Raw genomic sequence first — 27989 nt, forward strand, 5'->3', positions numbered from 1 at the left:
TCTTGACGCTCTTACCAGCATGTTTCAGTGCAAGGATAGGATTACCAGGGGATGAACAGTATCTTGTTTTAACAGACATGGCGCCTGACATTCAGTCCTAAACGGCCACACTACTTGCTTTCAGGGTCCTTTGATTGTGGTTTGACAAACAGTCAACATGCCTTTAACAAAGCTGCTACCATAAATTTCTAGTGCTGCAGAGATGGGAGAACTTGCCAGAAGGTCAACTGTATTTACAGAGAAGTGTTGAGGCTCTGTTAGTGGCCATTGTTCAGGGTCGTCTCCCTAACCAAGGCCATTCATTGACTGGACAGCCAGCTCTAGGAGTCATGGTGGTTTCAAACTTCCATTTTTAAAATGGAGCCAACTGAGCTCCTGGGAAGTTCCAATACTTTAGCAAAAATGTTTAGAACTTTTTCCTTGATCTTGACAGAATTCTATCCCAGTCTGCTGAGAGTTCCTTGGATAGATTTGTTTTTGCTCTGACATCCACTGTGAAGAACAAGACCGTAGACATGTTTGACTTTCTAAATTGTCTAATACTACTTGTCACTAGGGCTCCAATCAGGTCCTAGTGCCATCTCAAGGATGATCAAAGGAAACCGTATGCATCTGAGCTCAATTTGGAAAGTCATGGCAAGGGGTCTGAAAACTTCTGTAGATGTCGGTTTTGCATTTTCAATATTGTAATTTTTTGGTCATTATGGGGTATTGTATGTAATGTAATGAGAAATTACAATTAAAATCCACATGAGAAAATGTATGGTTCTGAATATGTTCTGAAGGCACTAGGATGTTACAAGGACCCTTAGTTAGAAATTTGATTCAAAAAAGAATCTGTGCCAAATGAGTCATAATACGGGTGAAAACAAGTTACTGCTCTGGTCATGGCTGGAGATGTGAGCAAGCGGTCATGGGTTGTGACAGAATTGTAAGAGAAGGGACACGCCTCCTAGAGTCACTCATCTTCCAATTCTAGAAGTTGATCTGTGTGGTGACCGAACCTAAAATAGCCCTGAAACTAGTATATAGAGGTCCTCACACAGGCCCCGGATTTCAAAACGACTGGCTCCACCTGAAATATACAGGACACTGCACAGCAAGAGAGCCATTGATAAGAGGAAGTACTTTTTGCATTTATATTAAAGGATCTAGATCTCAATTCTTGTTTCACTCAGGGGCAAAAATTAATATATTACTTCAAGTAGAAGATAACCCAAAGTGACGAGGCTTCAGGATTTATCTAATTGAGCACTTTCTCACTGAGCAAGAAATCTGCCTTTCTTGAAGATGAAGTACAGCCAATACACTGTCTCCCAGTCTATGGGAGTCAAGGCTTACAGCCCCAAGGAATCCATCATCTCTTCTTGTGCCCGCGCCTCCGCGCAGATCAAGCCAATCCGCAACGTTCACTTTCCCAATGACATCGTGTTCCAGGACTATGTCCGCCAAGGCGAGCTAGACAGGGTCAGTCTATTCATCAGAAAAAGGAGGGTCAAACTGGACACCGTCTACCAGTCTGGTGAGTGATCATAAAAACTGACACGATTTGTCAATTTTCATTATTTGAGGAGCTGATGAGACACTTGCCAATGAGGCAGTGTCTAAATGCTCTGAGTAGATTTCAACTTTCTGCTTAATAGTATGCAGTTTAAGATACTTTTTTAATGACACAAGCCTGTACCACAAACTAATGCCTCAGGTTGAGCTAATGCCTCACAGTGGTTATAGAGGACTTTTCTTTTAAGTCCCTTCGATGCACCAATACAAATGCCATTTCCCCACTGATGGCTATGCAGGCATGGCAGCCATCCATGAGGCAGTACTCTCCGGGAACCTGGAGTGTGTGAAGCTGCTGGTGAAGTACGGAGCCGACATTCACCAGAGAGACGAGGAAGGCTGGACACCCCTCCACATGGCTGTCAGTGACAGCTTCCCGGATATTGCCAAGTGAGTTGGTGCACCTAGCATAACTACTCATCTAGCCTAATCACTCATCCACAGTTACTAGCTTCGTTTTTGTCCACCACCGCCCTTACAGGCTATGTATTCATACATTTTTGAATATGTAGTCAACCATACTTTGTCAATGCTGCATCGCGGCAGTTGAGGAACTCAATGCACTTCCGGACCGGGGTTGCCAGATTCATTGCCAGTATACTGAAAAATCACCCACGGACCCAACACAAAAAAAACTACCGAAACATGATTTTTACTTGACAGTCCTCTGTAAATCGAACCACCCAAGCCCATTTATCCCACACACTGTCATTAAAATAGCCCAATTTGTTCTGGAAACTGCCCAATCTGGCAACAATGTTTCTGGACAGGTGGGCATATTGGGTCACTAGGACACCTCTCACACTGCCTGTTAAGTGTGAGGCACACGCCTCTGCTGATCTGAGTAGTCCTCATACACTGTGGTTATAAGCTAACTTTACGGTCTCAAACGTTCCTCCCACTCTCTGACTGAAGACTTGTATTTTAACTACCTCAGGGCAGCACACTCCCAAATCCATACGGTACCGTTGGATAGTTTCATAACCGAAGTGTATTTTCTGCTGATACCACCAGGTACTTGCTCTCCATTGGAGCCGACCCCCAGGCGAAGAACGACTGCGGGGAGACCCCCGCCGATCTCATCGACCTGGAGAGCGCAGAGTTTCGGGAGTTTCAGGCGCTGCTTGGGATGGAGGATGACTGAGCTTATCGAAGTGTCTAACTCTAAAAATTCGACCGAATTTCAATCCATGCCTAGTGCCTCTCGGTTACTCCTCGGCATTAAGTGGGACAGATCAGTTGAACATCGATCATGTGCCCCAGGCCTTGTTGAAGGTCCTGAACACATCTATCTGGTCTGGTGGAAGACAGCCAACCACAGCAGCTGGTTGCCTTGGAGAGTGGACAATTGCCACAATGGGCTAGTCCTTGACAAACAGCACACACTGTTGTGCTGTTTATATACCATATGTATATGTCCACACTTTTGACTGGTACTGTATGTACATACGTAAGTGAATGCCGCGTTGAAATGAATTACAGAAAATAACAAGGTTATCTGTTTTTCTTCAAGAGCTTTCTAGCTGTGAAATGTGGATCTATTTGGGACATTCTGAAAGAAGGCACACAGCTACATATTTGAAGTGTTTATAGTTTGTTTTGTTCTCATGTGGCCATGGCTGGTCCAGCAGTCTGAGCTGCTGCTGTGTGTGTTAGAGTCTGTCCCACATTTTCCTTTTGTTTTCCCCATGTTCTGGTAAAAAAAAAAAAGTTTCCATTTGAAACCGAATCCTTGCTTATTTGACTGAAATGTGGCATTAATGTGTTTGGAGACAAATGCTTTACACATATACTTTTACAATCACCACAGGATTGGCTAACTGTGTTTACAATCTCTTTTACAATACAGCATGTCATCAATTGTGCTTACATAGCTTTTGTATATAATATCATTTTTATAACCTTTTTTAATTGAAGTTGTTCCATAAAAAAATAAAAACCGGGGATCAATTTGTATTTTCTTAACTACTGCTATGAACAACCCATTTAAAACTTAACAACACTATTTGGGGGGAAGGCAAAGTTTTTCTTTATACTTTTAATTTTGGATCAGTGTTGGACTGAAGAAAAATTTTTGTAACATTAAAGTAAGGAAAGATTCTAGGTAGGCTTTCCGAAAATGTTAGCCGCTGAGATCAAGATAATGCCTTTTAATTGGACAAGCTCTCTGCGGGAGGTGATTACCCATGCCATGCACAATGCCCACAGTCTTGGCTCGGCTCTGGTCTCTGATGGATTCCGACAACTAGAATTTGGGAAAGCTACAGAAAATCAAACCATATCAGCTGCGGTTGAAGATTAAATCATACATTTATTCACATTCATTTTCGCTGATTAAACCCCTCCACAGAATACAAACTATGACCTCAGACTGTACAAAAATAATAATAAAGCATTATGTACACGTGGGAAAATTAAAATCCGGTGAAATAGTCTCAGTCTTTGAAAGGCATCCGAGCGTTGCATTCCAGGTGAGCTCATTCTTTGAACTTCCACTCCTGCCGACACATCGGACACTGCTGCTGCACCTGCTGGGAGTTAAGCCACTTGAGGATGCAGTGCATGTGGAAGCAGTGAGAGCACTGGCCCCAGACCAATGGGCAGTCATCTCCAGGAACCTTACCTGGAGAAGAGTGGACATGTTATTATTGGAATGTCTCCCTTTGGGCCCTTTCAGAATCCCAGTGTGAGACTCACATTCTCCATTCAAAGCTTTATTCGAATGGCTCCATGTCATCTGCTGTCCAGGGACGTTTGGCTTACAAACCACTTTAAATACATGGGACCCTGCACTTTGTATTTCAGGTTTCTCTTTTCACACAAGTTTTACAGTTTATTAGGTCGCTACTATAAGTCACATGTCCTTGCTAAATAAAGCAGGCGGATGGAGATCACAACATTTGGTTACTGTTAATTTGAATAACAGAGTGGGAAAAAACTAGTGACCCAAGTGACTTCAGTGTGGCAAGCCGTGGTTTCAGTATCTCAGAAGTGCAGATAGAAAGAAACAAAGTTGCACAGTCTTCACTTCTACTGCCCAATGGTTAGCACCTCTACAGCCTTTTTGGGAGCGTGACAGCTTACACTTTTCATTACCATCTCAAAAACAGACACCACCCACGGCCATAACTGCCAGTTCCTAGGTTTACAAAAGCTGTATGACAAACAAAAAACTTGCAGTCAGTGGCAATTCCATGAGCAAACACAGCTCATTGGGTTAAGTACAAAGTACAGTTGGAAGAATCACGCAATATGTCCAAGGTCTACGCTGCTGCCTCCAGGGACCATGCACTGCTGCTTCATGGACTATTCTGTACTTTTTGCATAACAATATTTCTCTACAGTAAAATATACTGTATCTTTGGAGAAAAAGAAACATTATGCAAGCTAAGAGATGGGCCATGAAAAGGGAAATAAAGGGTGTAGTACAACAACGGTGTGCCAGACGGCATCTCAGAAAAGCACAAGGTTGGTCCTTACGTTTATACAATTGTTTGAGATATCAAATACCTGAATTCGTCATTACTTAGCCACAAAACGGAGATATATTAAAATTACGTTTTGTGTCTACCAATAAAACAGTGTATTACTGTCTATATGGCAGGTAATCTGTAGTAACCGCAAGCAGCATTGCGCACTCACAGTCTGGGCAGCAACCATTGAAAGACATTCTGCAGATCCCACAGTTTTCATCATTGGCCACCCAAAGCCAGGATGCTACTCCGTTCCACTGCTTGATTTTCACCTTCATCGTCCCTGTACCTGATGGACACAAGTTGATTGTTAAAATGCTCTGGTTCAATGTAGTTTAGCTTACAGCTAGCAAGCTACTGTAAACCAGGCAGCTGTCTTGCAAGCAATCCACATGTATTCGTTTTAGCTCGTCTAAGTAATGAAAACAGCGGGTGCACATGTTACTTAAATTTTGACATTTGAACTACTAGCAAGGAACGTTAACGTAGAAAATGTATCCTACCTAGGATTTTTGAAAATATTTCCTTGGAGTTTCCACTAGTATTCTGCCAGCAGCACTAACGATTACGTCATAATCATATTGTAATGAGGAAAACTTCAGAATAAAAGCGCCTATGTCAATATATTGCATAGTGTAACATTTGTTCTAAAGATGGTGAAATGTAAAGATAGGGCATTTATATAAATTTTTATAAAGAGGAAATAATAGAAGAAGTATATAGGTTTCAAATAAAATAATTTAAACAACAAACATAAAATTTGCAAGACCATATCCCAATTTGGCCTATGCAAATTACCTTATAACAGGGGTGTGCAGGTTTTCACTCTCACCTTGTACTTGATTGACTAATTAGGTTACTAATTGGTTAGTTTCTACCCTCGCCTGGTGGTTTAGGTGTGAACTGGGAACCAATTTATAGGAAAAACTAAAAACTTGCAGACACTTGGCCCTCTGTGGAACTGTTTGGACACCCCTGCCTTAAAACAAAAAAACTAGAAGTTGTGAGGTAGAACATGGCATTCGGGAATTACTCACTAGGGTATAAAGAATCCATAAAGAGTGCCAAATCATGGGGGAAAATACTATGTATAGCTAGCAGCACTTTCTTAGCCACCCACTCCATTGGCTACAGTGCAAGACTATACCTGAATTCAGACTATGCAAATTACCTTATAACAAAAAAAAACTAGGTGTTGTGAGATGGAACATGACATTTGAGGATTACAAATTCTCATAATACATTTTTTATATAGGCATACAGTTACCTTTATTTGGTCCAATTCAACAGCCTGTTTGCAAAACCATGTTCATTCCAGATTGAAGTTGGAACAGGAATTTGTTTGAACTGCCTGCAAATATCCTAAGGAACTGCAAATACACTAAATTTAAGCACTAAGGCTACATGTAAGCTATTTTCAGTTTACTATGGTTCACACAGAAAACAGCACATATTAATTGGGTTCTGCTCCTCAATGGCTTCTCACTGCCGTCACATAATCATGTATACAATACTAGTAACAATAGCATAATTGCATTATTATTAATAGCAATCCCCATAAGCAATAAGCAAGGTACGCGGTACTGATTCTCCCCACCTATTAGACCAAGTAACCTGAAGATTCAATAATAATAATTATTGTTATTATAATGCATTTTATTTATATAGCACTTTTCAAGGACCCAAAGACACACAAAATGAACATGGAAAAGAAACAAACAAAAAAGATATGAAATGTGTTATTGTGATAGGAGCGATCCAACATCAGCAGATGCATAATAGTGTTTCTTTGACTGAACAGGCATGCTAATTCATTATTTTACTTTACCAAATGAAACCAATATCATGATAAACTGTAGGAAAGTTACTTCTAGTTGTACTTGCTTTTCAATCCAATGTGTTACATAGGCCCCATTTTCAAATTATTAAGTCCCATCTCAATTTTCAGTCATAAAATATAAATGTTTCATTCACAAGACATTGTAATATTGTTAATGGCTGCCCTACCCAGTCTGGCGAGAACGTTCCCAGGTAGGCCTATAGTTATCTAGTGCAGATAATTACACAAGAAAGAAAATAAATAAATAATACTTTTAAGATAGGGTGGCTGTTGGTCTATACACTTGAAAATGAAAAGGTTTTTGGAAGGTCCTTTAGGACTTCTTTGAAACTGTGGTGGAACCCCACTGAGTTATTGAAATAACCGGTGATTAAATGGTTCCTTACAGAACCATTTCTAATAACTTTTTGGCAGGATTTTAAGCGGGTATATTGGGCACATGGTTCTTTGAGTAATAAGTATAAAAAGTTCAAAATAACATTTTCCATTTTTCCATGAAGAACTTATAGGGGATCCCTACCCTTTCAAGGTAAAGGATACTCTAATAGCCTTCTTATTAATTTTGTATGCCTAGTAATATGCTTAGGCCATTGTATAAAGGCAGTGTATTCAAGTGTTCCTAGCCGACCTGCCAGCCCACCACCCCACTCTTCGCCGCAATGAACACTTCACACATCCTTTCCATACCTGATTGTTATTCATTTACAACTGAATAGTGTTCATACTGAAGTGATCTGCTTCAATGTAAACACTGATGTGTGATAATAGCAATTTGTATTTAATGGTGATAAACCTGCTGCGCTGCCTTTGTATATGTAAATTAGGTCCATTAATCAAACCAGAGGTGTTGCTAAAATCACAATACATTCGGGTCTCAACCCCCCACCGACGAAAATCGAAGTGTACATGCTAGCTGCCTACACTTATTCATTGTCAGTCAGACTACAACTCTTTAGCTGCACTTCTTATTTTGCTCTTTTAGAATAATGATTCAAAATATTATCGTATGTCCATAGCCGCCAGATTCAGATGCCAACAGGCCAGGTGCGCTCGCTCTTTCTCTCCCACAAACTGCGTACGTGCCAAATAGTGCAAAGTAGATATGTTGCTTGAATGACTCACAGAGGACCCAAAACATTTTCGTTTTTCAATCAACGATATCATACTGTTTTTTGAAGGCTTTAATGTATGATCGGAATTACAGATGAATAGAGCAGGGGTTACTTTTTTTATTATAATTTTTTATAAAAAGAAATACAAATAATTTGACATCAGGGGGCAGGGCGCCGTATGGGGGGAAAAGTTAGGACAATTCCAAGGGCCCATGGCTGACAGGGGCCCCAAAAAATAGGTAACAGCTGCACAGAGGGGGCCCAATTTTTTGTCATGGGGCCCAAAATTCCTGGCGGCGCCCCTGTCAGGGGGTATTCATAAAAGATCTGCGGCTATAGCCCCGGACCCCTAGGGCTAACAACGACCCTGCAAGAAATCTTATAAACGCTACAGGCAACCAATCAGTCATAAATGTATAAAAGGACGCAGTATAGGCAAGCAGGTTTTATTTGAATTTGACTATTTTCTTATCATTTCATTTACATTCACCTAAAATAGGTCCTCTTTAGGAAATGCAATACATCATGTACATTATATAAGTTTTCTTCATAAAAAATTTGTAAGAAACCTGTGAATACTTTATTAGGCTTTCTTAGTTCTAGGCATGTCAAAAAGAAGTATAAACATGGTTTATACTTCATTACATGACGATGGAATTAACTTGTGGTCCTCCTCTTAACATAAGATCCCTTTTCAATTGCCAGGTAGTATGCAGAAATATTTAATTTGATAGGCCTGGGACTAAAAGAATGTGTCACCTCAACTATAAATGAGACAATGGACATTTACAGAAGACTGCTGAGACGCCTTGCTTGGACACCTTGGTTACATTTTTATTTTGTGGAATCAACTCACAACTTAATCTCTTCAGCGACTTTAGGAGAAGGGATACTTGCTTGATCAGGTATGCAATATGGTACATTTAATTTTAGGCTACTGTTTGCGTATGTTGTTAATTCAATAGGCCTACATGAGTTGGGTTGGGGTCAATTAAAATTTGAGAAAGTGAATGGAGAAATCAAACTTCTTGAAATGTAGAGAAAACAATGGATTTATATAGGCCTCAGTTTGTTTATAAAACTGCTTCAAGAACATTTCTAACAAATATATTAATCTGTGCTGTTGTGCAGTTCATTTTTGTTCATTTTCAGATATGTGTGTTCCCGCCAGTTGTTCTCATTGCTACTTTCATTATGTGAATAAATATCATTTTAAGACAAAAATCTGTTTTATTGTCCGATTTTATAGTTTTGACTGTGGACATTTTAATCTATTGTTGCAGGCCAGAACTGTCCATGACTGGCATTCATTCAAACTTGCAATCTAACCCGTCTGTAGGCCGAAGAAATTGAGAAAATGTATTTACCAGTTTGGATTCCACCATGCAGTGATCTTTTGGCCACTATCACCTTACAATCCCTTTCCTTAATACCATAACAAAGTGAAATCATCTCAGGTCGGAAGGTGTGGAAATGGTTTAATTTGCAGAACTTCATATGCACAACATAGTCAACATAAATTCATTTTATTTCACATGTTGCCTATATCAACAGTCCCCAGGTGGAATTTAACATGCACACATTTAATTATGTGGACATACTTTGAGTACAAAACAAAAGTGATTCCTGTTAATAGTGGGATATATGAGTAAATATGATGTCCTTTGTTCACTTAGTTTGTCCTGGTTGTTGGTGATTCTTATCTCCGTCCCTTTGTGGATGACATCGTAGCCATACCAAATAGACCTGGTTCCCCTGGTCATCCTTCTCTTGCTTTTGGCTTCACATCCACTCCTGGAGCAAGCTGATGGCAGATGTTCACAGGTTAAAGTTACCCACAGGCTTGGTCCCAGACATATGTATTTTAGCTCCTGGTAAAAACCTTGATGCCAGCTATTCCATCACTCAGGCAGGGGAAGAGTTAAAACAACTCCTACTTGCTGCTATGATGAGGCGGACTCGGGTAGTCCTAATAGCCATTAGGGATGGGCAGAGTAAAACACCAGCAACAATTGCAAATACAGAGTGCCCCGTGATTTTTTTGAATATAATTACTCTATCCACTCTACTGAACATTTCCTACTATACATTCACTGCGGTGTATAGTATAGTTTTTTTTATGTACAGGGCAATATTGATTTCATATCCTTTGAGTTACATTGTGGCCAATAGGATCTCGGATGGGTGGAGTAAAATGCCAGCAACAATTGCAAATACACAGTGCTCCTCGATTTCTTTGTATATAATTATTCAATCCACTCTACTGAACATCTCCTAAAATACATTAATACAACATACACTAAGCAAAGTCCAATTGGATACATTTAATATTGTTAAAATCGCATTTTACCGCGGACTTTTATTTTGAAGGCAAAATCCGAAAACCGGAAGTCTTATCGTTGCTACGGAATCTCTAATGTTGCCAGCATGACGCTACTGTAAAGCGTTGTCTTCCAGGCGGTCGAGACGAACGGAAATAGTAAAGTACGCACTAACGTCATTTCCTACGAGTATATAACCCCACCAACGTCACTTGATTTCTTCATCGAATCGACATTTAACAGCACCGTGGAAAACCGCCAGATTTTTGCTAGCTACATAAACGATATTCGGAAAGTAAATTTTCTTAAGTTTTAACTGTAACAGTAAGTGCCGATGGCTGATAAGATGGATATGTCTTTGGACGACATAATTAAGCAAACTAAAAAAGGTGGTGGTGGTGGACGAGGAGGCCGCGGTCGAGCAACATCTGGTCGAGGTGGAAGTGGAGGCCGACCCGGTGGAAATGGCTCTGGAGGCCGGACCGGAGGATCGGGGCCCATGAGGAGTCGACAGAACTTCAGCGGAGACAGAAGTGGCAGCAGACCCACGCCATACAGCAGGGTAGGAACACGGAGGATCACAGGAAAAGGAGAAATGGCAGAGGCTTCAACGACGACGGTTGTTGTTACATAGCAAAATTGGCTGAGCTTGTTAAAATGTGCTGCGACACATACCAGGTAGAGCACAAAGTTGCTGATGGATATGGAATTATTAATGGGAAGTGCAACATGGGGAACAACCCTAAGAAGAACCCACTGTTCAAAAACGCCTGTTCCGTAGTGGCGTGCAACTTCGTGTGTGGGCCCCGTGGCCTACACTCTATATCCCCGACAGTTGAAGCAGTTGCTAGTCGTCTGTTTTAAAGGTTATTTATCGTGTCCCGTGTTTCTGGGACTAATTTGTTAGGTAACGTGTTGGTCATACACCGTGGACCATGCTGATCTGCGTTCGTAAGTTACCTACCAAACACTTGTTTGTGTAGCAGCGAAGCTAACGGCCCAAATTCGCCGTCGGTCTGCAAGACCTGTGTACCTTGTTTTTATTGTTTAGTCCACGGGTTCTTATTTGATTTTGTCGAGTATTACCTTGGTGCTTCTATATTAGGAGTCTAATTTTTCCCCCTCTTCAAATTAGTTGGCTACCAACAAAGCGACAGGAGTTGGACTGGTCATACAACGGGAAGCTAACAAAATGGCGACACTCAAAATGGATGCTCAGTCAACTGGGCCACCATTTCTGTGCCACATTGTTCTTTCTTTGTTTCATGTTTTGACCCAGACTGCAAATCACACAGAACTTTATTGAACTTTGAGTGGCTGGTTGAGAGAGCGTGTGGAACTCCGGACTCCTCACACTTTGATGGAAGGAATTTTCTTTGGATGGACTTTAACACTTGGGAGATGCTGAAGCAGAATCTGGATGCTGTCCTTGCCACCAAGCTCAAGTCAGTTTTTAGGACACACAGGCCTACATGCAGGAACCATTTTGAGTTTACCGTCCTGCCATCCATCCCCTCGTGTTGATTTTGTCCATTTTAGTATAAATTGTTTTTATAAATAAAAAATACAAATGTTAGCCCACAGTAGATGCACTGTTTTATGGTAGTGGTGAAGTAAGGTTCCTCTGCCTGCCTAAACTGATTCAAATGTGCTCAGTCTTTGATGGGCAGGATCAGGGGAACCGGAAGTCAGCAGCTGCATTTTGTCATTGTCCCTTTACAGCCCAGAGAGTTGCCGGACAAATGGCAACACGACATGTTTGATGGTGGCTTTGGTGGTAATTCTGTCGGAGGAGGAGTGGGGGGTGGAGCTGGTGGCGTCGAGACTGGAGGCAAGCTGCTGGTCTCAAACCTGGACTTTGGTGTCTCTGATGCAGATATACAGGTACTTTAGAATGTCAACTGATGAATCTATACTGCTTAAACACAATTTAAATCACAAGTTCTGCTGGCCATGTCTTACTGTTATCTTTTTGTGTTCAGGAGTTGTTTGCGGAGTTTGGTACTTTGAAGAAAGCGGCTGTGCATTATGACAGGTCTGGACGCAGCCAAGGAACTGCTGATGTCCATTTTGAGAGGAGGGCTGATGCACTGAAAGCCATGAAGCAGTACAACAATGTTCCGCTTGACGGTCAGTGTTATTGAATTATTGGCCGCTGTGTAGTAATTCATTAATTCTGAACAAATTACATAATCTTATTTTCCTCTTTAATCGCAGGCCGTGCGATGAGCATCCAGCATGTCACGTCACAAATCGATACCCAGCGACGACAAACTTCACAAAGGTGTGACAATCAACAGGCAGTCTATATATTGATGTGTCCCTTTTGAAATTATTGTGAACACCTGTGGTTAATCATTGCTGGTTTTTGAATGTGTTTGTAGTTCAAACAGAGGAGCAAGTGGTGGCGGTTTCAACAGAGACAGAATTGGGAAGCCAAATTTCTCAGAACGGCGGAGAGGTGGAGACAGACGGGGTGGCGGTGGTTCCAGGGGCAGGGGGAGAGGTGGGCGTGGTGGTGGGAGCAAACAGCAGCAGTTGTCTGCCGAAGAGCTTGATGCCCAACTCGATGCTTACAATGCCAAGGTAAATGCATGAATATGCAGGAGAAGGGTCTTGATGGTCAGATTCCTGATTTGAATATGAATCAAATTTTTTCTCTTCTTTTTTCAGATGGAGACCAGTTAAAACTCCCGGATGCACTTATTTGAATACCTCACCTCAGCCCCGCCCTTTATTTCGACCTGTCAGATCTGAAGCTGGATAAATAATGGACTTGTTTGAACAATGGACCTGATGTTTTACACTTACTGTTCTTTGGTGTAATTTTAATGTATGAATGGATCTTGCTTTTCTCCCTTTTTAATATTATGAACTTTTTGTACCATTTTATTTTTTGGGATGATTGTAATTTGAGGGGGAGTTTTTTTTAGTTACCCTCTGCCTCCCCCTTTCCTTGTGCATAGTTGGAATAAACCTACAAAAACAAACATGAGTTCAAGTTGATTTGTTTGCTTGGTAAAAAAAATTTAATCCACTAAGTTATGGACTGAACCATATACTCTATTTTGAATCTTGAATCACAAGAGAACAATGTTTTAATCCATATGTTCTATAAGGTTCGGCTTTTCCTTGGCTTACATATTTTCCAGCAATTGTGCAAGATGCATGTTGATTTAACATAGTGAACCTGTAAACACGTTTACCCTGAATGTGTTTCTGTGTATCTTCCAGTAGTTCCCTTTGTAGTTAAGAAATCAGTGTATAAAACATGCACTAGACCAAGCTGGAGTTGTGTATGATTCCTGTTGTGCAATACATCAAATATTTAAGTTCTGTCATTTACATTTGTTTTCCATATTAACCAGATAAACATTACAAGTTGCCTGTTCGTGTCCCAGATTTAAGTTCAAATGGTTTTGTAAGTTCCAAATATGAGTCAATTCAAGCCAAAGACTACGAACTAGCTCCGCCTTAGTAGCAATTGCACGTAACCTGCATAGGGCGGGCGCAGCATAGTTCCCGGAAGCGGGTAGTGCGGGCGGCGCCGTTCCGATTTCGCCATACTTGCGCGGGGCAGAGCGAGGGAAGCACATCTCTGAGAAGCTCCTGGAAAAACCTGCTAAAAACGGTAGATACTTTTTTCTCACAACATGTAAAATGAAGAGTTAGTAAGTCCATGTCAGTTTGTTTTAATTTGTATTTGGTTAATTGTAATTTCCTACCAACCTTGACAGCTAGCAATTTGCTGAGTTGTGCTAGCTAGCTGTAGCAGTAGCTAGGCTCTACAGTACTGTACGGATGGTGTCTGCTAACAAGCTGCAAACGTCCCACCCTGCAGCAGTACCGGCGGTACATATCACTGACAGTGTATTAAGTTAGCCACAGGAAATTAACCGGTGTCTAATCAGTGTTTAGCTCGGCAGTGGAACTTATACTTTATTTTTAAATTACAGTCTCCTTGGTTTACTTAAGGGAGTTGACATCCATGCGAATTAACCAAGTACTGTACTGACTAGTGATCCTCGTGACCTGCCCAAGTATCTAGCCGGTCTGAGAAGGTTAGCAGGATAGCTAGCCAGTGCACGTCGTTGCAGTGGTGGTAGCTTTTTAACTGCTTATGTGACTGGCTACTTTTTCGTCCAGGACTCTGCTAATTTTGATTGACAGGCACCTTTTGTTCATAGATGTGGTTTATCAATTTCAATTAAATTGTTTGCAACGCTCTGAAGTCTGCATGATCACACTGATTAGTATTCGTTTCCAGTATGCTAACATTAGCAACCGTGTCAACTCAAGCTATCGAAGCTACCTACTGACAACAATAGATGTTTCATTTCTTTGTTTACCGTTTCTCTTTCGGGAATATCTCAAGTGCATGACGTGATTTAGCTATTTAATCCGACGTTAATTGTAACAGTGGTCTGCCTAGCAATTTTAAGGGGAAAATTATAAGCTTTTTACAGCTGATTGCTGTGGTATAAGAAAGCCGCCCACAACTTGTAAATGTCGATATACTATCTTAATATATTTATAGCGGTGAAGTTCGTTTTATTATGGACATTCGGTGGACATTTATCATGGTATTCCCTTGTCAATTGCCATGAGTCAAGCATTCTATGACTATGAAATTACTTTTTGAATCAGGATCGGATGGACTACAATCCACACCTTCCACAGCTTTTTTATTTTACATTATAATATTTGTAGATGTTCAATAATAAAATGAGGATGGACTACAAACCCACAGGGCTTTTTTATGACTCTTTTTAGATGACCAAATTTGATTAAACTCAACATTCAGTAGCTCCTAGAAGAAGTGTTATTACATTAAAAAGTTAATATGCTGAATCAGGGGTGGATGGACCAGAATTCACGGCTTTTAAAATGTATCTTTTCAACATTTTGTAAGAATTTGCTTGTCTCGATTAATCTACAATACAGAAATCTGCTACTGTTAAGTCCATTCATTTAATGTAAGGTGGTTGTATTGTTAACATTCATGTTTTTTAAATATAGGCTGCAACTTAGGCAATTCATATAATAAATTAATCTGTTGATTGCTGCTTTGAATTGTATGTTTTTATATCAGATATTCCAGAATTATAATTTTTTTATGTAGGTGTTTAATTCTGTATAAAAACCACTTGAAATAGCCGTTATGCATTGTTTTGGAATTTATCCTTGTTTCTAGAGTGCTTCATAAACTTGCAAAATGTAGGAGCCATCTATGTGAAATAGGGAACAATAAAACATTAAGATTGACTGACTGTTAAAATAGATGGGTTGACTGGGGATTCATTTTCCTCATTGTTTCTATTGTGAGAAATATAGAATTTGCGAACTCTGTAAGAGAATTGCACAATCCATCTGTAAGAGCAATTCTTGTAGATAGAGAATCTGGTATGGCTTGACCTCCACGTGCACTCGTAGAGCACCGGTTTGGTGGCGTTAACTGCGTAGCATAATAATGCATTCAGGAATGGCAATGTCTCACATCACAACACAACTGCTGCCATGAAGCCAAACTCTTGGAGAAGCAGTCAGTGGCACACTTATTTTTGATGTCGTGCAGAGTCCTCTGTCATCATGGCTATAACATCTTTTATAGGTGTGCATGCATTACTGTCATGCTCCTTTGCCTCGTAAATTCAGTATTTAAATTTTTTTTTTTTACTCTTGAATGTTAAGTGTAGAGTAATTTAGTTGTACCTGATCTTAAACATTTTTAGATTATTTTTGGAGGGTATGGCATAAGGATTTCTGTTGACTGTGGCATTACGGTGCCATGGGCGGCCAGGAACATTTCATCCATATTGTTTAGCTGGCTGTAGTCAGTGTTTTATGAATGTGCAATGGGGCTATATTATTAATTAAGGAATCAGCAATATAAAATTAGCATTTAATCCTGGTATGCCACTTTGATTTTACATGTAAACAGAGATATTTTCCTATCAAATCAACTGCTGTACCTGACAATTCCAACTGCTGTACCTGACAATTCCAACTCCACTCAGAGAAATGTTGAGAGTTGTAGGAGTGATTCAAAAAGACACATGGGAACACCAGGACTTGACAATTAAAGGTATATATCTAGATTTAGACCTCCTTTTGAAACATGGATGTTTAAGTAAAAAAACGAAATGTTAATGTCTCTACTATGGGCTACTAAAAATGTCTAAATCCACTGGATTACACAGGCTTCCTAATACCTTCTACCTAGTTAAGCTAGCTTGTTAAAACTGCATTGAAGGAGGTGGTTTCGTTTTTTTTACTTAGCTACTAGTCATGCTATTTACTTATCTACTTAGCAATAGCCAAGCTATTTACTTAGCTACTCGCCATGGCATGTTATTAGTAAACACAACAAAACTAATTTGGAACTGGACATTTTGGAATAAAATTACTGCAACTCATCCATTTCTCAAAACAGTAATGTTAGCTTAATCAGGAGAGTAGATAATATGCTAGCCTTAAGCCTGCTGACAAATCAGCAGGCTGATAACAGCAGTTTTTACAATTAACACTAGAGAGTGCCCTTGGAAATGGAATATAGAGACTGTTAGCCGATGGGCAGGTAACGGCCGTATCGGTCGTCCATGCCAATGCTTAAAGTCGTTATTGCTGTCTGAAAATATTAATGTGCTTATCTCAATTTTGATTTGCATGTCTGAAAATGTTCATTGTATTGACAAAAAAGTATGTGGTGGGAATTGGCTTCCTAGTGCTGAAAGACAGCTTGGCAGCACCTGTGCAGAGTACAGTTAACTAGTTTAAACAAATGTATTTACCATTATTTCCACAGTATTACATCCTGTCTGCCAGAAAAATTCCACCTATTCCACACAGACTAAGCGGGTGGTACTTGGCCTTTCGAACCAGACGCCAGATGACACTGAGTTATGTACAAGGAACATCCTGGGTCATTAAGAAGAGCTTCCAGAAGGTTGACGTTTACTGGCTGATGGTGTTGAATTACCATTATTCAGTTATGAATCCTTTACAAATATCTTTCAAAGCTATGCAGTTTGAATCAAACAGACAATCCCCTGGCTCCTAGACATGTAGATTTCAGTCCAATAAAGTCTCCCCAAAACAAACAAGTCATATTGATGATTTATTTTTATTTCATCCTACGTAACACAAAATCATTGCATAATAAGGCCCCTATAAAATAATGAAGCCATTAATGTGAAATTCACCAAAAATTTGTTGAGCTTAGTAGAGAATCAACAAGTTGCACAAGCTCACCATAACATGAACCGGAGGCCGTGATTCATGTTAACTGAAACCTTCTGTGGATGCCATAAGGAAGCCCATGTCTTTGTCCAGTGACTTTGTTTTGCTATTAGCAATTATCAAAACACTGTCTTGATTAAATGGCAATTATGTAGGCCATAGGAATATAATATAATTCATTTTCCAGACTTTGATTCTGAAAGGGAGTGGAATTGAAATTAAGATCTTTGGATTTAGTTGCACTGCATGTTCAGTGTCAAATGACTAGCTTTGATGAACCTCTCACCTCTTACACGCACACAGAATTTGCATTATCTCATAATATGTTTATGTTGGTTGCTATATGTTACAGAAACTGATTCGGCGCCGAACCCAACTCTGTCCCATAAAAAGGAATATTCTGGGATTGTTCGATTCCTAACAGTTACATAAGGAGTGAAATTAGTTTTGCAAATAACTATGCTGTTCAGGAGGCTGGAAGTATGTTAGTCCCTAGATTGATCTCTTTCTGCTATCAGACCAAAGGAGATAAGGTTTGGTTTACACACCGTTGCCAAGGAGACAAGTGTTTTCCGGGAATGGTCTACAGTATTGCAAACGTAAACATACTGACAAATCGCCTAGACAGTCAAGATAAGTGTATTTGTTTATTTCTCTAAGGCAGAATGCATTTAATAAAAATTACTAGCCGGTACCAAGCTCTTTTCAAGACAGGATGACGGGCGGTTCATTTTAGGGCTGAATCCAGATGTGCGAACTTGGACCGTGTCTCGTGTTTTATTTAAATAGTAATAATACAAAATTATCTCGTTGTGAATGTAAGTTCAATCTGATAAACAACATTTTGTCCCTTTTTTTTGCAGTTCTTTTGGGGCCAATAATTGGGACTCAGTATATGGTACTATGTATTATGATCTATTATGCTGGCAGGGGGTTTCCTTCAAGCCCTGCGGTCTACTCGCGTAAACACATTTAAACCCTATCTCCCGTCCAATGTTACTCTCTTCCTGCCCCATCTTTCTCTTGTTTCATGGAGTACATGTTATTCCCACATGTCCACTGTCCTAGTATGAGCTGGCTTCAGTGAGGGATAGATTCCCAATGAACTAACCAGTGTGTTTCCCAAAACAAAATGAACTGCGTCAATAATCCTCTGCCCTTTTTTTTCCTCCAAATGAATAGGGATCAATGTCCCACATCGGTCTGATTTATTGGAGTATTAAACTCTTGGATTAACTGGGCATCCAGATGTGCCTTTAACTCTTCAGCCACAACTGCAGCATTAAAATACTTTCCCTCCGCCAAATCCCATTGCAGGGACATAAATCACCAACATCAAGTGGAAAATAACCACTCCGTGTAAAATTGAAAGGACTCAAATCTCCATTCCGAGGTCTGGCTCAAAAGTAGTAGTGGACATGGACCTGGGATTCATGACTATTCATGGCCGGGCTGCTGAGGGAAAGACCACCTGATTGGGAATGTCGGCCCCTTCTTAACACTGGTCTTCTTGTGTTTGCGAGCCACCCACCAATTGTGTCGTGACTCCTATATGTTAAAAGTATTTTTCCAATGATGATGACTCCTGAGTGAGGATTCCAAGTTTTTAAAATATTGAATTGTAGGTTTTGACTGGTCGTCCTGTCCTGTGGTTTTTGTTGTAAATGCATGACTTCTCCTAATGCGCAGCGGGGTTGTTGTACAAAACCCTTCCGTTCCGGCACGTCATGCATGCATAAAGTTTATTATATGCACTGACATCGCAATGGGCCTTTGTGTAAAATGAACTGTAAATAAAATGCACCGTCCAACTGTCGGAAATGTTTTGAGTAGAGCACCCATTGTTGGTAAGATGGCATCACTGCCAGTCTGCATGATTTCAGCAGACAGAAATGGAGAGAGAGTCAAGTTATTTTGCAGAAAATATATTTAGAAAATACTTTGGATTCTGTACCTGAAAGAAACTCTGTAAAGTTTAGAACCGTCTAGGTCGGCGGTTCACATTGCTTTTCCACAACTGTGCGACCAACAGAATTTTAGTGCCCCAATGTTAATTTAACCTGGAAGATAAAGGCTCGGGCACTTAGTTTGCACTCCGATGTTAGATCAATTACCAGAATAGCGATTGTCCTGTCCCTGGCTACATCTGAGCAGAGTACGCTGTGCCGACAGTTCGTTTTGACCGTGTGCAAGGAACACCCTCTTCTCTACTCTGTCATTGACCTTTACTAGGGATTTCTTGTCCCGTTCGTCTGATTGGCTCAGAGCTGGCGTCTGGCGACTAGTGCTTCGACGAGACTCTAGCCGTGAGTGGTCATCAAAGCCCTGCATGAGGTGAGTTAGCTGCTGGAGGTTAGATGACCACCACAGTGAGACGGGGCCTGTATGGTCTCATGAGTCTTCTCCAGTACCGCCTGTAGATGCTTGGTTGGAAACCACTGATGGGGATTCCTCATGAAACTAGAAGACATTTCCGGAGGGATTTTTGACCTTTTGGCAGAATGATTGTTGAGATAAATTTGACATCTTAAAGCAATATTCTATTTAATAAGATCTATGTGCTGCCCTGCAATAATATCACTCATTGTTTCAAGCCACAAGCTCCAAGCTTGTCTAGAGAAGTCAGTCTAAAGATGCCCCTGGAGACCAGTGGATGTAAGAGGGAGAGCATGTTAGATCTGTTTTTAGAATGACCCCTGATGGGGTTCTTTTAATGCTGAGGAACACAGCTTCTCTGGCCAAAAGTCGTGTGATTATGTTTAACTGTGCCGGTGAAGACAAACAATTCCCACAATTTTGCCTGTTCCCATGATGGAAAATGCTATTTTTTGCATTTTAGGATTTAGGGTAGAAGTTACAATTGGGATAGAGATGAAGCCTAGTTAGTGGTTGAAGTTAGGATGTAGGGTAAGGATGCTCAAATTCTCGCCTGATATTATAACACAATCTGGCAGTGCTGACCTGTTATGGAAACGTTGAATCCCAGAGCCAGTGGAAAGTTTTTCGTTCTGTACTTGAGCAAGACAGTTAACCCTCATTTCTCCTCTACGTTGCTCTGGATAAGTGATGACCAAAATGTCAAATGAAAACCCTTACTACACTCAATTGTCCCCACCAGGCAGCTGTACCGTTCAGCATGCTGTTGGTTGTCATTATGGCAGGGTTTGATAGTAGTTAGATTCTGTTTTATTTGGTAGAGTATAGCCTCATCTGAGGAACCGTGAAGTTCTGAACCATATTTTTGCTTCCTCTTGGTTGTAACATTCCTCCCTCCCTCCCTCTGTCTCTCAATCTCCCCCTTCCTCATCCTTTGACCCGCCCCCTCCGTCTCTACCCTGTCTGTCTGTGTGTCTGTCTCTCTCTGCAGACATGGCTGAAGACGACGTGACTCCAGAGCAGCTGGCAGCCATTGCTGCGGAGAACGAACAGAGCGAGTCCGTCAACTACAAACCCCCGGCCCAGAAGACCCTGCAGGAGATCCACGAGCTGGACCAGGACGACGAGAGCCTTCGGAAGTACAAGGAGGTTCTGCTAGGAGCTGGCGCTGCTGCTGTTGTCGCAGGTGTGTGTGGTGTTTCTCGGTGTGTGTGTGTGTGTGTGCCCCTTTTTTATCTGCGTCAGTGAGTGTCTATCTGTGTTTCTAGTTTTATCTCCCTTGTGGGTTTTGTCTGTGTATAATGAGCCTAGCTGATAGCCAGGGATGGTGTCTGTGAATAACCTGATGTTTATTTAATGCTGGGGCCCTTCCAACTAATGATTCCAGCTCTCCCTCTGGACCATGTAGTTGCTGGAGGAATACATGCAGTCCTCATTTTGAAATGTTGCATCCAATAAAATGACTTGGTTCCAGTCCGACCGCTTAATGTGGAAAAATGACTTTTCAAATAAGACAGGCCTGATGAAAATATTGGTATAATTTTTGTGTCTTTATTAGAATGCACCCTGTGTGGAAAAGCTTTTTTGCACAAAGGTTGATAGAACAACACTGTGTCAAATGATGTGTTTTCTTAAGTGCTACTCAGGAATGCATGCTGTTTATAAAAACCTTATTGTTTGTGGAAAGCTAATTGTGTGGTGCTACATGTCAGAAGTGATAAATGTCAAACATAGGGTTATTTCCACATTGATTACCCTGTATTAATACTTTTAATAAGTCCTCAAAGACACGTGTGATTACATTCAAAAGTCACATCGCCCCACCTGAGATGTAGTGTCGGTGGTACAGAAGCTGTTGGTACACGTTTCTTCCAGTAGGATGATTTCCATACGGCGAAGGCTTCTGTCTGTAACTTCTAACTGTTCCTGGTTCCAGATCCCAACGTTCCCAACGTCCAGGTGACACGGTTGACCCTGATGTGTGAGACCGCCCCAAACCCGCTGACCCTAGACCTGCAAGGTGAGTCCATAGACTGAGCCCCCCCCGACACAACACAGGAGACATGGTATGTTTCCAAATGACAATAGTCGAACTGGTAGCCCATGTTTCAAAACCTGCTACTGCCACCTGACTCTATGAGGATGTGAGCAAGAGACTGGGTACTGCTGAAGACAAAGAGCTGAGTCATTCCTGATTAAAGCAGGCCAGTTCCAGTAAAAGCGCTCCTGTATGTACTGCTGCCAAAATAGTTTCAACGATAGCATGTCAGAATTAACATGCTAGAGACTGAATGTATTGTGTGCAAAACTGGTGGCGAATGAAGAACAGTATAGTTCTATAGTTTTCCCACTCTCGTCCACTCCACTGAAGCGGGCAGTGTTATTGAAGCTAATTTAGTGCGCTAATGAAGCTCTGCCACCGCTGTGCTGAGATAATGAGCCCCACTGAGGTGTCAGGGCCGACCAGGACTCCCCGTGGCTGAAAAGCCCCCTGCTTGCTAATCACACAGGGCCTTGAAACACAGCAGCACTACTAAAGTGTTAATGGGTGGTTGGTTGTGTCTCCCAACAGGAGATCTGGAGGCCTTTAAGAAGCAGTCCTTTGTCCTGAAGGAGGGAGTGGAGTACAGGATAAAGATCAGCTTTAAGGTGAGAGCTTTATATATTGGATAATCTCCACACACAAAAAAACCCCACACAGTATTCAGCCTAGATTGACATTAGTGGTGGAAAGTCTTAATGGTTACAAATCGTGGTGTTGTCTACATTTTGTGATATCATTTCTGTGAGTTTTCTAAATCTGCAAAAAAATGAAAGTAATTGTCCTGAGACTAATTTGCCGTCGCAGTAAAACCATTTTCAGTAATTAAATACCATACAATACAAATTCATGTTTTGAAAAAAGAAAAAACATTTATTATTATTATGCTTTCTTGACAGTTGATGGCGACGAAAGATAGGAGAGTTTTTGCTCAAAGAGCAGTGGGCCGTATACCAACCCAAAATAAAAAATTATAATACAGTGCAGTCCATGAAGTACAGTGACTTAGTATTCAGACTCCTTGACTTTCACTACATTTGATTTTGTTCATTTTTAATTGATGAATTACATTTTCTTGCCATTAGTTTACACACAAAACCCCATAATGACCAAGAAAAACAGGTTTAAGAAATCTAGGCAAGTTTATTGCATCCTCATCAATCTCAATGTATAGAACTTGATTGGAGTCCATCTTTGGCAAATTAAATTGATTTGACATTATATACAAAGACTAAACCTGCCGATCTAAGGTCCCACACATCACTGTGCATGTCACAGCAAAAGCCAGGCCCAGCCCAATGAACTCTTTGTAGACCTCAGATATTGAATTGTGTTGAGGTGTAGATTCCCAGGAGCTTGGTAGGCTCTATCATTGTGGAAGAAGCTTCCTCCAGTTGGCCATCTGGCCAAGCTAAAAAAAAAAAAGGCCTTTGTCTAGGAGATGACTAAGAACACAAAACCCACTCTAACAGAGCTTCAGAGTTGCTCTGCAGAGATGAAAGAACCTGCCATATGGACAGCCATCTCTGCAGTACTCCAGGCAGACTAAACGGAAGCCACTTTAGAGTAAAAGGCATTGGAGTTACTGACTGGAGTTTGCCAAACGGCACTTAATAGTCTGACAGCATGAGGAGAAAGATTCTGGTCTGATAAGACCAAAATCAAACCGCCCTGAATGCCAAGTGATATGTCTGGCGAAAGCCGCTTATCACCTGGCTAATACCATCCCTACACTAAAGGATGGTGGTGGGAACATCATGCTGTGGGGATGCTTCACAGTGGCACAGAAAGGTAGACTGGATCAGGTTTTCTTTCCCAAGGGCCTCTGTATTTCTCCTGAGTGCACAGGACCTCAGGCTGGGGCAGACTTTCAGACAATGACCTGAAGTACGCACCCAAGAAAATGCTGGAGTGGCTTCGGCCAAGTCTGGGAATGTCCTTGAGTGGCCAAGCCGAAGCCTGGTACTCCATTGAACATTTGTGAGGAGACCTGAAGTTTGCAGTTCAATGATGCTCCCCATTAAATGCGATCCAGCACTTTGTATTGGAAATGATAGAATAATGATTGAAGTACAGACTGTCCAGCATAATTTTGATGGTATTTCCATCTATATTGGATGGCCAGTTTAGAAATAACAAGGTTGTGTAGTAGGGGTGGAGCCGAACCCGAATACGGTATTCGGAAAGGCACAAATAACGTGGTTTTTACAAATACTTATTTCAAACAAATACTTTATTTGTATTCGGGAACAAGAAAACCGTTATATCAAAAAGCTGCGTTTTCTCATGAGACCCAGTACATGCCCGGATGAGTGAGTGAGTGACGTTCAGTCGGGGGAGGAGAAAATAATAAAAGCGGTAACTGACACAGGCTGCTCCACACATCTCCATTCTCCACACAGCAACAGGGAGCGCTCGGCTGAGCGAAAAAACGTAACTGCGTCACAATTTTGTTTAATAGATTTTTATACCTTAACTGGGTTCCAAAGGCAATTTATAACTTTCAGGAGTTTGATCGGGATATTATTTCATTACGCTGCAATCGGGTGAACCAGCCCTAACGCAAAAAAAAAACGGAATTTTTACGCCTTTTTTGAATATTACTCGAATACAAATACAAATACTTTTTCCCCCTTAACAAATACAAATACAGATACAAATACTGGCTGCTTTGCACACCCCTATTGTGTACATTGTCCCTATTTGAGGGGACCATAAGTATTTGAAGATGGCTGCAGTAGAGGTCTGACAGAGCATCCTCAGGGAACACCCCCAGTGGCTGGTCATGTCTTAAGGTTGCAAACCTCAGATTGTCACTGAATGCAAAGTATTTGCAACCAAGTACAAAATGACTTATTTAAGATGGTTTATTTGGCCGCTTACTATTGGTCCCTTAAAACAGGGTAACTATGTATAAAAGGTTTGTAATTCACAAATGTAAATACCCTCAAATGTACTGGACTTATTCGGTTTCATTTCAATGTGCTGGAGTACAAATCCAAACCAACAAAACGTGTAGGTATTACATCCGGCTATTGTATTTTAGAAATGTCATGATAGTTTCAGTGGTGCACTACATCTATAAATGTTGTGTCAGGTGCGCTTGCCATGCTCTATACTTTATTTTCCATGTGACTAAACCTGCCTCTGTCTCTGCAGGTGAACAAGGAGATCGTCTCAGGGCTGAAGTATGTGCAACAGACACACAGGAAAGGAGTGAAAAGTGAGTGTGTTCAATACCTCCTGTCCATAACATCTGTTCTCTCCATGGAATAGGTTTTGCCCTATATTGAACAATGTTTAAAATTATGCCCATTCTGTTTCTTACCACCAGGGCACTCCCTAGCTACACATTTCTTTCTGGTTTTGTAACCCCCCCCCCCTTTAAAAAAAACCCAACATTTAATCCTATGCTGTGATGTAACAGGGAGCTTATCTTTTAGATCGAAACGTGCCGTTTCTGGTACGGTGCTGGAGATGAAGGTTGAAGTGTCAGAAATGCCCTCTCAGGGAATTTACTAGGAGATCTAGAAGTCAGGCCTGAAAGAGGTTTTTAAAGTCAAGGTAGACAACAGCCTATTGCATCAGTTGCTATATTGGGGATTCATGCATTTGTTAGGCTTACTGAGAAATCAGAAGGCCAATGCAACATAAATCAAATCAGTCATCAGGCATGTGTTCCATTAGTCCTGTTTTTGATTCCTCCCACCTTATTAAGCACCAGCAAGCACACCCTAACGAACACCACCATGCATGTTGTTGTGTTCTCCGCTCAGCGACTAAAACATCCCTGTCGTCTCTGTAGTTGACAAGTCAGACTACATGGTGGGGAGCTACGGGCCGAGGCCGTCCGAGTACGACTTCCTGACCCCTCTGGAGGAGGCCCCCAAAGGCATGCTGGCCCGTGGCACCTACAACATCAAGTCCAAGTTCACCGACGACGATAAACACGACCACCTGTCCTGGGAGTGGAACCTCAACATCAAGAAGGACTGGAAAGACTAAGAGGCCTTCAGAATCAAGCTGCACCCCAGTTCTCATTCGGTCACGTCTTTCTTCACGCCATCCTCATGTATTCATCCCCCCCCTTCGGTCATCTCTCCCTCTTTCCATTGACCAATCTGCATTAGTAGCAGCAGAAGCGTCGGCCCCCCCCTGTCCGTCCAGCCCCCCCACCACCCCCATTGACACACTGTCCTCGACATGCCATCCATGCAACCGCAAGTCGCCCATAGCTGTACCCCGCCCCTCATGGTTTATCCTGCTTGAAGAGATTAACCCCCCCCCCCCTTTGTTCCCAAAATGGTCTTCCTATCAGTTAGAAGTACATGTTGGAAAAAGCAAGTGTACAATCGATTGTTTTTGCCTTTGGTTTTTTATATGTGTATAATTGTATGAATAACTGGCTTTGTTCATGTCACTGTTGATATTAATCGGCTTTCATGCTCATTCCCCGTCTTCTTTGCTACCCCCGTTAGCATTCCTTTGTCCGCCTTCTTCCTAGTTGTTTTTCAGTGTTATACCAAGACCTGCCTTGTTAAGGGTACAGTGAGTTAATAACAAGCTGCTCTCTTCCAAATCCTCCCATCCCCCTGACATGTATTAACCCTCTCCTCTTGCCGGGGGGGGGGGGGGGGGCCGGGGCTGAGATGAACGCGGGAGTTATATAATTTGGAAAGGATGGGTGGACGCCCCAGCTCTGCCTTATATATAGACCAGAAATAGTCATTTTCAACTCACCAATATTCTGTTTACTTTCCTTATGCAGCTGTCATGGTAACCCACTAACCGATGTTGCATGCTGTATCTTGTGTATTTCATGCGGTGCTTGCTATTGGGTAGACTCACTCAAGGGCTTATTTCACTATAGACACACGTAGCTCTTTGGTAGTTAAGGTTTTCCTTGTTGAGTTTACACAACTTTTGCTCCCTGCCTGTTTGGTCAAAACGGTCCACCGCTAAATAAAATTGGTAATTAGAATAGAATGCGCCACCTCGAATTGAGTAATGGTTCTTCTCCACTTCATCTTTACTGATAACCCTTGGCACTTCCTATCCTCAGCCATGAGGCCTTATTGACGACATTGGTCGCAAAAAAAGACTAAAACGTTTATTTCTTTATTTTTGCCTTAGTACATCAATCCTGCAGTCAGTTTTCCCCCCTGCTCACTCAGATTGTGTCGGCATGTGTGTTACCTTTAGAGCCCACTGTCCCGAGGCAAGGTGAGCAGCACCAGAGAAGCACACGAGTAAAGCGTAACTCACCGTCTGCTGCTGGAGACATTGACGGTGGAGCAGGAGCCTTTGACCAGTGACAAATTGACAGTAGGGGATGATGTGATATAAGTTTGCACAGAGTTGTGGGCGCTAGCGGGATGTGAAAGGGAAGGGGTTAGGAATTTGGATCGGAAAGTGGAATTGGCATTGTTACGTGCTGTACCCAGAGCATATGGATGTAAACGTGTCGGCTATTGTGAATGATCTTCACGCTGCTCCATACATTCCTTCACATTGTACAGTTTCTATGAAAATGCTGGCATGCTGGTGGGGTTGTATAAATATTTGATCATCATTTGTGATTGCTCCTCTTGGTCAATAAAGAGTTTGCTCAACTTGGCCTGTTATGTGTACGGAGCGTGTGTGAGTTTCAGATACGACCTTGGTTTTACAGTTTGTGTATGAGTATTCCAGTTGGAGGTCGCGTATCGTTTTGTTTCACAATGTACTCGGTCTAGTCACGTTACATGATCTGCATGAACTCGGGACTCTATTCTGGTTTATATTGGGTTACATTGCGCTACCAATGAAATGCAAAAACATATGTAATGTTACGAATTTCCTTAAACATATCTCAAATTCCAAGGTTAAAGGTTAGGTATAAAAAAAGTTAATCTCAATGGATTATACAAAAAAAACGATGACTTCGAAGTTACACTTCTGATGTTAAACCTAGCCTAGTTAACATTACCCACCTTGTTGCCTTAGCCACAACATACTGGAATTTATAATAAACATGTAACATTACCT

At 41.4% G+C, this 27989-nt stretch overlaps 4 protein-coding genes across 5 annotated transcripts; 3 read left to right on the forward strand and 1 right to left on the reverse strand.

The window, feature by feature from the left end:
* The first annotated feature begins 936 nt into the window (after window positions 1-936).
* ppp1r27b (protein phosphatase 1, regulatory subunit 27b) lies at window positions 937-3844 on the forward strand. Its single transcript, XM_010889382.4, has 3 exons — window positions 937-1522; window positions 1800-1950; window positions 2575-3844. The coding sequence occupies exons 1-3, from the start codon at window positions 1291-1293 to the stop codon at window positions 2702-2704; spliced, it is 513 nt and encodes a 170-aa protein (XP_010887684.1). The 5' UTR covers window positions 937-1290; the 3' UTR covers window positions 2705-3844.
* Window positions 3845-3851: 7 nt separating this feature from the next.
* Window positions 3852-5701, reverse strand: anapc11 (APC11 anaphase promoting complex subunit 11 homolog (yeast)). The gene is made up of 3 exons (XM_010889380.5): window positions 5537-5701; window positions 5203-5322; window positions 3852-4183 (listed from the first exon to the last, which is right to left on the reverse strand). The coding sequence occupies exons 2-3, from the start codon at window positions 5309-5311 to the stop codon at window positions 4038-4040; spliced, it is 255 nt and encodes an 84-aa protein (XP_010887682.1). The 5' UTR covers window positions 5312-5322; window positions 5537-5701; the 3' UTR covers window positions 3852-4037.
* A 4793-nt stretch (window positions 5702-10494) lies between these two features.
* LOC105021606 (THO complex subunit 4-A) lies at window positions 10495-13301 on the forward strand. Its single transcript, XM_010889379.4, has 6 exons — window positions 10495-10868; window positions 12029-12190; window positions 12289-12436; window positions 12524-12590; window positions 12691-12892; window positions 12980-13301. The coding sequence occupies exons 1-6, from the start codon at window positions 10641-10643 to the stop codon at window positions 12992-12994; spliced, it is 822 nt and encodes a 273-aa protein (XP_010887681.1). The 5' UTR covers window positions 10495-10640; the 3' UTR covers window positions 12995-13301.
* A 507-nt stretch (window positions 13302-13808) lies between these two features.
* On the forward strand, window positions 13809-27986 carry LOC105021604 (rho GDP-dissociation inhibitor 1-like). Of its 2 annotated transcripts, XM_020049751.3 has the most exons (7): window positions 13809-13937; window positions 19778-19879; window positions 20913-21107; window positions 21858-21941; window positions 22494-22570; window positions 25122-25185; window positions 25768-27986. In XM_020049751.3, the coding sequence occupies exons 3-7, from the start codon at window positions 20915-20917 to the stop codon at window positions 25965-25967; spliced, it is 618 nt and encodes a 205-aa protein (XP_019905310.1). In that variant the 5' UTR covers window positions 13809-13937; window positions 19778-19879; window positions 20913-20914; the 3' UTR covers window positions 25968-27986. The 2 variants fall into 2 exon arrangements, with proteins under 2 accessions (XP_019905310.1, XP_010887678.1); XM_010889376.5 differs by lacking the exon at window positions 19778-19879 and having other exon boundaries at window positions 13810-13937.
* Window positions 27987-27989: the final 3 nt, after the last annotated feature.

The sequence above is a fragment of the Esox lucius genome, chromosome 9 (assembly GCF_011004845.1).
Source record: "Esox lucius isolate fEsoLuc1 chromosome 9, fEsoLuc1.pri, whole genome shotgun sequence".
NCBI lineage: Eukaryota > Metazoa > Chordata > Actinopteri > Esociformes > Esocidae > Esox > Esox lucius.

What these genes read in the sequence shown, in the direction of transcription:
- ppp1r27b (XM_010889382.4), top strand. Translation starts at nt 1,291, where the DNA reads ATGAAGTACAGCCAATACACTGTCTCCCAGTCTATGGGAGTCAAGGCT. An exon ending in GGACACCGTCTACCAGTCTG is followed by an intron (nt 1,523 to 1,799) that starts GTGAGTGATCAT and finishes ATGGCTATGCAG; the next exon opens with GCATGGCAGCCATCCATGAG. An exon ending in AGCTTCCCGGATATTGCCAA is followed by an intron (nt 1,951 to 2,574) that starts GTGAGTTGGTGC and finishes TGATACCACCAG; the next exon opens with GTACTTGCTCTCCATTGGAG.
- anapc11 (XM_010889380.5), bottom strand. Translation starts at nt 5,311, where the DNA reads ATGAAGGTGAAAATCAAGCAGTGGAACGGAGTAGCATCCTGGCTTTGG. An exon ending in CAATGGTTGCTGCCCAGACT is followed by an intron (nt 4,184 to 5,202) that starts GTGAGTGCGCAA and finishes ACTCTTCTCCAG; the next exon opens with GTAAGGTTCCTGGAGATGAC.
- LOC105021606 (XM_010889379.4), top strand. Translation starts at nt 10,641, where the DNA reads ATGGCTGATAAGATGGATATGTCTTTGGACGACATAATTAAGCAAACT. An exon ending in TCTCTGATGCAGATATACAG is followed by an intron (nt 12,191 to 12,288) that starts GTACTTTAGAAT and finishes TTTTGTGTTCAG; the next exon opens with GAGTTGTTTGCGGAGTTTGG. An exon ending in CGACGACAAACTTCACAAAG is followed by an intron (nt 12,591 to 12,690) that starts GTGTGACAATCA and finishes ATGTGTTTGTAG; the next exon opens with TTCAAACAGAGGAGCAAGTG.
- LOC105021604 (XM_020049751.3), top strand. Translation starts at nt 20,915, where the DNA reads ATGGCTGAAGACGACGTGACTCCAGAGCAGCTGGCAGCCATTGCTGCG. An exon ending in GGATAAAGATCAGCTTTAAG is followed by an intron (nt 22,571 to 25,121) that starts GTGAGAGCTTTA and finishes CTGTCTCTGCAG; the next exon opens with GTGAACAAGGAGATCGTCTC. An exon ending in ACACAGGAAAGGAGTGAAAA is followed by an intron (nt 25,186 to 25,767) that starts GTGAGTGTGTTC and finishes TCGTCTCTGTAG; the next exon opens with TTGACAAGTCAGACTACATG.